Source organism: Coturnix japonica, unplaced genomic scaffold, assembly GCF_054131305.1.
Source record: "Coturnix japonica strain WE unplaced genomic scaffold, WE-NBRP24 Scf046, whole genome shotgun sequence".
NCBI lineage: Eukaryota > Metazoa > Chordata > Aves > Galliformes > Phasianidae > Coturnix > Coturnix japonica.
The window spans coordinates 1,054,278-1,063,810 of NW_028188949.1; the positions used below are offsets into that span (position 1 = coordinate 1,054,278).

Consider the following 9,533-nt stretch of genomic DNA (forward strand, 5'->3'; position numbering starts at 1 on the left):
TGCTCAAAACAATAGGTTTTTTTGTTGTTAATGACATGTTCTAGTAAGCATGGAGAGTAGGCACTGCCTTTCGTTATTCCTTATGCCAGATGCTCCTAGAGACCTAATTCCCAACTAAATCCACATCCTTCTTTCTCCTTCTCAGAACTGCCTGTGAAAATCAGCAAACCATTGGCAGACATTAGCATCACTCAGAAGGACAAGGTCACATTTGAGTGTGAGCTGTCCAGGCCCAAGGTAGATGTCAAGTGGTTCAAGGTATGGCATGTAATGGTATTTTCCTTTCTGACTTCTCTGGAAATGAATGAGAGCCTTTAATTTCACTTCCAAGGGATGCAAGTCTGAGCTTTTGCTTGATAGCTTTTGCACTGCTCACTTTTCTTTATGCTCTTTTACTTGCCCAGATCAGCCCTCTTTGATATTATGTCCTGAGTTCATTTATCAAGTTGAAATGGAAGTTTGTTTTGGGTTTCATGTGAACTCCTGAGGTCTTGCTGCACAAAATATTGTTGGTTGGAGCACAGTCTTGAGCTTCAACTCTAACACAGAAATTCTCAGCCAGGATTTTGTAGCCTTGTTGTGAACTTGGTTTTAGGGTGAAATTTCAGTTTTCTTTGCACGTGACAGTGTGAGAATTTGCTCTGGCCCTTTGTGTACCTCCCCGGTGCTCAGCTGTTCCTTCCCTTACTTGGGGATAATGTCATTTATTCAAGGTGCAAACGAGCTTGTTAACAGTCCTCCGCAGTGCTTTAAGCTGTCATAGGTCAGCCAGAATTTATGCATGTTCTATAGCCATTCCTACATGTTGAAAACACTGCACTGTGCTTAAGCTTCAACATATGTTCCAGTAAGCACAGTTCCATTAATTCTAGGGGAGTGGGTGAATTAAGCATAGATCTGAAGGCTCCCTTTGCTCAGTGCAGAGATGGAAGGACTCATGGAGATCTGACTTGATATTTTCCCTTGTAGGATTGGAAGGAGCTCCATCAAAGTAAAAAAGTGGGCATTACTTCCCAGGGAAATAAGAGAAGTCTCATTTTTCACAAGTGTGAATATGAAGATCAGGGAACATGCACGTGCCAAGCAGCTGAAGACAAGACATCAGCTACCCTAAAGGTTCGTGGTATGTTTACCTGAATGAGCAAATAAACTGTGTTTTGCACCACAGGAAAAAATGCTTCCTGGGCAGTTTGAGCATTTCTTCGTTAGTCCTTTTGGATACCTTTCTCTTTCTTCTTTATGCTCAAGACAGATTTTCCCTCCTTGTGTTGCACTGGTTAAACCCCAGTTTGTAGCTCATCACCAGGCTCTGAAGCATCAGACTGGTTACTGAACACATGGGTGCCCTGGTAAATGCCACCTGCCAAAGGGACTTCTGAAAGGATGCTTTTTTCTGATTTCCTACTAGATGCTGTCCTCATGTGGCCACTTGGGTTCAGTGTTAGCATGAACATGAACATGTGTCCTGTCCCATGACTTTGGTGAACTCTCATTTTCTCTCTCAGTCTGCAACCAGGTTGCGTTGCAGTTTCAGTACTGGCTGTTTTATGCAGCCATTCCATTTGTTCTGGTTTAGGTTCTTTTTTTTTTTTTTTTTCTTTTCTTTTTTCAGGCATCATTTCTATACAGTAGACAAAGCCAGCTTATTACATTTGATTTACAGTTTTTAGCTTTTGCTGGTAAGCATTTCAGCTCTCGGGCAGTTTTACCGACAGGTTTGAAGAGCTGAAATGGACCAGCCTGGACACGATGGTCTGTTTTTGGTGGTGTAATGAATTTCTGAAGTTAAACTGATAGACCCTGTAAGGTTTTACAGTGTATGACTCACGTCTGGCAGAGCTATCACTGCAAGGAGTGTTTATGTATCTTTAGCATTTGGGGAGGCAAATGGTTGGGGATACTCTTTCATTTGCTTGCGTCTCAGAGTGAATCACCAGTATGTGAACCATCCTTCATCTCCTTTGTATTGCTTTTGTGTGTGTCTGTGTGTGGTTTCCCCTGTGAATTTCATCCTTTCCAGTTATATGGAAGTTCTCTTTTGAGCAGTGAAATTAGATGTTCCATCAGCAGTCATAATGGTAAAGCTGAGTTGCCACGTTATCTGTGTCCTTTCTGTCTGGCGTCTCAATAACTGCTGCCCCACCACAATATCTGCCTAATACTTCAGCTCCATGGATGCCTCCTTGTGCAAACTGAGAGCCTGGATTTGGTGTGCATAGATCTGGGCTTACATCTGTGCTGGTAAATGCACTAGTGCATGGGCTAAGCAGTCCTGCCTCCTGTGCTGTGGGCATTGAGATGGGGCTCCTACAAGCTGCCCATTGCAAGATATTTAGAAACTAATTTCTGCGGAGGTTTCCATCCTCTTTTCAGACTAACTAAAATTTGGTTAGTGGGATCAAAACAGAAGGGGCAGGGAGGGAGAGCTGACCAAGGACTACTGATGGAACAACTATGAATCCTTGGTTCCTCAGGATTCCCTGCATCAGCAGTTGGCAACAGGAGTAAGGGGGCTCAGGAGGACACTGTAGAGTAGTGTGAAAAATGAGCGAAGGGAGTTACTAATTGATGCCTCTTGGAAAGCAGTCCAAGAGTAGTCCTCTTCATAAACTCTCCCCTTGTGTGTGGTTTTATCTTTATGAGGTGTTCATAACGAGTGATGTGTAGATCTCCCTTATCTCATAATGTCTTTGCCTGCCTGCAGTGAATATGCAGGATACAGGATCATATACGAGCTTCTTTGAATTACTGCTCATGTCAGGAGATAAAATCTGCCTATTCTTTGAACTAACACTGGCGAGGGTTAGTTATTCTGGCTACCAAGAGAATGACACAGCAGACTAAACTTTTTCTTTTCCTTCTTTGTCAAATGCCTTTTCATCCAACGACGTGTCCCATAGAAATTCAGAGCAGTGTTGGCTGAGGGAAGTGGAAATATTTATCTCCTGCGTGTATCTGCCACCCTATTTAGACATGTCCCTCCTGGCAGAGCACAGAGATTGGAGGAGTTGTATTAGGCACAGGAAAAGAGCACAGGGTTGTTTTTTTTTAATATATACAATGTTAGGGTATATATATGATGTTAAGTGTGATGAAGAAAAGGGAGACATTTGAGTTAGCACACTACTCAAGAGTTCAGTCCCCAGCTTTGCCACTTCACTGCTGTACAGTGCTGAGAAAATTACTCCTTACCTCTGAAATTTAGCCATCCAAGTGGTAAAATAGGGATAACAGGTCTTCTTTTAATTAGCTCTTTATTTGCTGTGCGTTAGATCAAGTGCTTAACAAAGCGTCACCATCTAAGTAATCATTCATAGAAGAACTATCACTACTGAGTTAGCCTCTCTCACAGAAACTGTGCTGATCATTATATATATATATAACATATATATATATATATAAAATATATTGATCAATATATATATAGATAATATACATATGTATATATATACATATGTATATATATAATGTGTATATATACGTATGTATATATATAATGTGTGTATATACATACATACATACATACATACACACATATATTTGTTTGTTTGTTTTCCTCTTTTTAGAGCTGCCTGAGAGAACTGTGAAGCCTCTGCAAGATAAGATTGCACTTGAAAAGCATCGGGGATTCCTGGAGTGCCAGGTGTCTCGTGCCAATGCTAAAGTGAAGTGGTACAAAAAGGATCTTGAAATTCATCCCAGTGACAAATATGAAATTTTGAGCGATGGCGTGTATCAGAAACTCATCATCAACGATGCGAATTATGAAGATGAGGATACATACACTTGTGATGTTTTTGATGATAAAAGCAGTGCTCATTTCTTTGTTGAAGGTAAAAATAGTAATAATAATAAAATAAAATAAAGGCAGTGGAATGCAGATAGATTTATACAAAAGCCATTCTCGCTTACTTTGAAAACAAAATGCAAATTAAATGAATATTTAAATTCAGAGGGTTTTTTGTTTTCCCAAAGTCCACCGATATTTTTCTTGTTACAATTATAAGGGCAAGAACATCCTGGAAAATGAATTTATCCTAAGTAGAGCCATTACATTTGAGCTACAGGGACCTTTACTAGGAGAAAACTTGTTGTTCAGAGCTAAGTTGCTGTATTTAACCAAAGTAATTATCAATGTCCGTGTTTCATTGAACCTCTATTCCACTTCGTAATGCGAGGAGTTTGATATCGGGATGGGAAGGTCATGGTTTGATTTGGATGTTGGACTGGGAATCAGAAGATCTGGGCTCTCTTCAGGTTGTCAGTCTTATTGTCTGACTTCATAACAACATTCCTTTGTTTCTACTATTTTTTTAATGATGTTTTAAGGCATTTTGAGCTGATAGGTGTAGTGTTCATGTGCAGTAATGCTGACGTGAGTAAGTGGGGTGATAATGTAAGGGTTTTTTACATTCCTTCTACATCTCTGCTTTCTCTCCTTCCATCCTTCTTAAAGAGCAATCCATTAATCTAGTAAAGGAGCTGTGTGATGAGGATGTGACTGAGCCTGAAGAAGCCAAATTTGAATGCGAGATATCCATTCCTTCTGTGAAACTTCCCAAGTGGTATCTACGTGGGGAAGTCTTACAGGCTGGCATAACCTTTATTATGCAGCAAGAAGGCACCATCCACCAGCTGACCATACCGAAAACCACCACTGATATGACAGGCACCATTCAGTTCTCAATTGGCAAATCCAAATCCACAGCCAATCTGCTCGTCAGAGGTAACATATCCTGGCTTGGTTTACATCATGAAGATGAAGAATTAATTAACATACAGTCTTCCTTCACTGGGGTCGTTGAAATATTGTGTGTGTGTCTGGAGGGTCTGCTCCATTTCCAGTTCAAAGTCGTTGGACACTAAATGAGACAGCTGCATCTCAGTAAAAGATCTGTTTGAATAGCTGTGATGTGCTTACTATTCAGATCTAAAGAGCTGTGGTTTTGTCCTTGGCTATTCCAAAGAAGTCAAATCAGGTGAAATTAATTGTATTTCTGAAGTAGACAAGTTTAAGTTTGGTAGCACCTAAATTTGATGCAGTTTGTCATTGATTTCAAATGAAAGAAACTTCCAGGCTTTTTATCAGCTGTTTTCCCGTTGCAGCGTAAGAGTCTCCATTCACATCCTAAAGTACTTGTTATATTTTCAACTCACTCTTATTTGAATAAAAGCCTTAACTGGGAGCAGTTTAATAAGCACAGAACAAGAGCTGGACCTTGCATTTGGTAGATAATATACAGTATTACTTTATAGAAATGTAGTCAATGGCATTCCCTATAGGCAATCGTTTGTTTTATCTTTAGAGTGGTTCAAACAACCATTGTGAAGATGAAATTAATTGGGATGGAATACACGCAAGAGACTTTCCTCTTCTTCCAATTGTCCTCATCCTTTCTTCTCTTCCACCCGTGTTTTGCAGATTACCATATACAAATCACCAGGAAGTTGGAGGACAAGACAGCTTTGGAACATCATTCTGTCATCCTGTCCTGAGACTTCAGGCCTTCTCAAAGGTTGTGAAATGTTTCAAGGGCCACACACCCATCGAGCCCTCTGAGAAGTACAAGATCAAGAGGGATAAGCATTCAGCAGAGCTCAGAATTCTGAAGCTGAAGCCCGATGATGCTGGTGTGTACAAGTGCAAGGCAGGAATTGCAGAGACTGAGGCCACGCTGACAGCTGAAGGTATGAGCAGGGAGGGTGGCCTCTTCCATGTCCTATTTCACCTCTGATTTCTCTTCTTGAGGTTGATTTCTGCCGTTCTCTCCTGCTAACTTTATAAATGTATAATCTTCACTGAGAAGATTACACAAAGATCATCTAGTCTAACCATTCTACCACATCCCAGTATGCTTTATAGTAACAGTGGTAACAGTTCACCTTGTTTCCCCACAGCCCGCAATGTAGAAGTAACGAAGCACCTGCAGGATGTGGAAATTGAAGAAGAGAGCTCTGCTGTCTTCTCCTGCGAGCTGTCCCATGATGACGAGGACGTGGAATGGTTCCTGAATGGCAACCACCTTTACACCAACAATTACAATGAAATCAAGAACACTGGCAATTGCTGCACACTGACAATGAAGCAGGTTAAGCCTGAGGATGCTGGCACAGTGACAGTGAAGTCAGACAAGGTGTCAGAAGGCGCGCGCCTGAAGGTGAGAGGTGGGTCTGATCACAGCCCTCCTGGATGCAAGAGATGCTAAGGAGCTCCAGTTCATTCTGTTGTGCAGCTGTCCTGCTTCTAAAGCTCACCTCTCTGGGGTGACAAGTCATCAGAGGCTTTCTTCCAGTGGAAGGTTCCATTGCAGCAGATATCAACGAAGGAGGATGGTTTTGGTGTCCTGCCAAAGCATTCCATTGCTTTTTATCATTGTTTTACTTAACACAAGGAGAGTTACAAGAGCAATTTCTTTTACTGCTTCAGTAACATGCAGTGTCAATGCTGTTGCCCCAAGGATTTATGACTGCAGGGAGAGATCATTCAGTGTGTGTTTTGCCTCTGGGATGACTAATGACCAGGCTGTGAACAACCTGATCTAGCTGTGAATGTCCCTGTTTATTGCAGGGGAGCTGGGCTAGATGGCCTTTAAGGGTCTCTTCCAATTCTAAGGATACTGTGATTCTAATCTGCTCTCCCCAGCAATTAAGCTCTTTTATTCTATGCGCTCAGAGTTTGAAGGATTTCCTCTTTCTCCTTTCCTTTGCATTTGGTGGATGTTTTTTCCCCAGTATAAACATCTGATGTGTGAAATAGAAGATAGACAAAAGGAGTCAATAAAAGAGGAAAATCAAAAGTGTTCAGCAGCTTATCCTCTTAATCCTGTGGCCTGCTGTATGAGCTCTGCTCCATGTGAGGGCAATGCCAGCTCTCCAGCTTTAGAAGAGCTGCATCCCAATAACTTCATATGATATCAGTCCCACCCACAGCAATGCAGGCTGTCCCTCCTGTTCCCTGTATTCTCCTACTGATTAGTTCAGAATTCCTTAAAGCGCATTCTATCAAGAGACATGAAACCGCTTTAGGTTCTATATTGGTGTTGTCAGTACTGGTAAAGATTTATTGATCTCTCCTTAAAAAGCTGAAAGCAACTGGAAATGTCTCAACTTCTGTATCACGTTGTTCTGTTTTGCCTGTTTAATTGCAGAGAAGCCTGCTGTCTTCATGAACTCCTTGGATGATGTTTTTGGTGAGGAGAGGGGTGTGATTAAATTGGAATGTGAAGTCTCTAAAGAGAAGGTCAAACCAGTGAGGAAAAAGGACGGTGATGTGCTCACTTCTGGCAACAAGTATGAGCTGGTACAGTCTGGGAAGACCCTATGTCTCCTTCTCCATGACCTCGAGAAGCCAGATGCAGGTTTCTATACCTGTGATATTGGCACTGATGTTGCCAAGTCAGAGGTCAGCGTTCAGGGTAAGTACTGTGGAAAGTAAAGGAGTGCTGAAAGCACATTCAGTGTGGTCACTATGTCTTACACCTGTTCCCCCATGAGCCTTACTAGTTTCTACAATAGAAGTGTATTACTGCAATTTAGCACAGTGATGTCTGGAAAATTCCCATTGCTTTTGATGTAAATGTATCTCTTTTTGCCATGAAAATCACCAAACATGTCAAGAATGTCCTGGAAATGTTTCCTTTCTAAACATCCCTAAAATGGAGAAATGGTTTGAACACCAGTAGGGGTAGGATGGTAACAAAAGAGCTAATAGAAACAGTTAATTTCTTGTCATAGGCAAAACCCTTTTTCTCACGCAGCATCCTAGAGTTGTCCTCTCTGTTAGGTTGTTCCCTCTGTAGCTCATTGAATCTTCATTGTGCTCCATGGACTGAGCTGCTCTCCTTGTAGTTCTTCCAGAGCAAAGCCAAGAGATTTACGTCTCTTTTTTTTTATAGCTTTCTGGTAATTCTGAGTGGAGAATGTCTTAGAGAATACATCAGTAAGGAACACAGCCATGTTCTGCAAATCCTGAGTTAAAACACCAGTACTGCTACTCATGTCAGTCACAAATGCCTTTTCTCGATATAAACCTCATACTTACCTATCTCTTACCTTCCAGAGCTGAATAGTGGCATTACCAAATGGCTGAAAAACACTGAAATCCAGGAGGGAGAAGATTGTACTTTTGAATGCATTCTGTCCCATGAAAGCATTGATGAGTTCAAGTGGACACTGACTGGAAGCAGAGTGGAAAGCGGTGGGCGATTTAAAGCTTCTAACGTGAGTCGGAAATATACTCTCATTATCAAAAGTGTGACTCCTACGGACACTGAGGAAGTCGTTTTTACTGCCCGTGGTCTAACCTCCAAAGCCTCTCTGTCTGTGAAAGGTAATGAGATGGGAGAGATTCTGGGGCCTGATTCCTTCAACTGTCTTCTGATAAGATTGTCGTGAGAGCTAACTCATAATATGGTTAAAGTGAATAGCAACCTTCTACTTGAACCTCAAAGCACTGAGAATTTCTCTTAAAAATAAGTAAAAGGAGGAAACATTTTACACAAATGTGAGAACTACCCAAAGCACTGGGGTAGTGTTGGAAATGGGCATCTCACTACAGCTTGTTCCATTAACAGTAAATCAGGAATGATCTGTTGAGGGAACTGTGGGAGCAAATATCCTCTAAGTATAAGCTGAAGGGATGGCCTTCACATCATCTAGCTGTACAACAAATTCCTATCTAGAGCATGTGCATCTGAGAGCATCATCCGAGGCTCCCAGTGTGATGAGTGGAGAGAAGAAAGAGGCAGTTTTCAGACATGGTTCATCATCCTCAATTGGGTAGATTTAAGAGAGAATAAATGCTGCCTGGAATTCTATTGTCTGTACTTTACAGATTACTGCTGGCTGTAGGATGGCCTCTGTTGCAAGTGCCTCTCTAACTTATCTCCAGCATGTAGATGTATGTATTTTGAGAGAGGCATCCTACCCTAAGTGTATGTTACTCAAAAAGCTTGTTTTCTTCCAGGAAAACCTACTGAGGTTTCAAAACAGCTGGAGGATAAGACAGCAGCAGCAGGGCAGGACATCAGCCTGAGCTGTGAGCTGTCAAAACCGGATTTGAACATCAGGTGGTACAAGGATGGCAAAGCAATCAGAAAAAGCCAGAAGTACGACTTGCAGCAGGAGGGAAGTGGGGCCATTCTGATCATCCATGACTCTACTGCCAAGGACAGTGGGGAGTACCCCTGTGAGACAGAGGACTCCATAACAAGAGCCAGGGTCACTGTGCAAGGTGAGTTGAAAAGCACATGGGGATGGCATGTAGAGAAGTCGAGGTAAATATCTGCAGCCTGTGGGTGATGTTTTTCTCTTCTGTTTCCTTGAGCAGGATCAATTCTTAGTTTTCAGAAAATATGATGGATTAAAATCTTTTCCTTAAAATAATCTGGAAACTGAATGATTCTCCAGTGTGATGTGGATCTGGGCAGCCTGGTCTGGTGGTTGGTGGCCCCTTGACAGGGGGTTTAAAACTAGATACTCTTTGAGGTCCTTTCCTACTCAGGCCACTCTATGATTCTGTGATCATTCTATGG

General features: G+C 41.8%; 1 protein-coding gene across 1 annotated transcript; it reads left to right on the forward strand.

The window, feature by feature from the left end:
- Positions 1 to 132: 132 nt before the first annotated feature.
- LOC146752339 (obscurin-like) lies at positions 133 to 5,111 on the forward strand (the record flags this gene model as incomplete). Its single annotated transcript, XM_085531938.1, has 5 exons — positions 133 to 258; positions 970 to 1,123; positions 3,567 to 3,833; positions 4,457 to 4,744; positions 5,107 to 5,111. Coding segments are annotated over 5 exons (840 nt in total), but the record flags the coding sequence as incomplete, so codon positions are not given.
- Between the last annotated feature and the right edge of the window lie 4,422 nt (positions 5,112 to 9,533).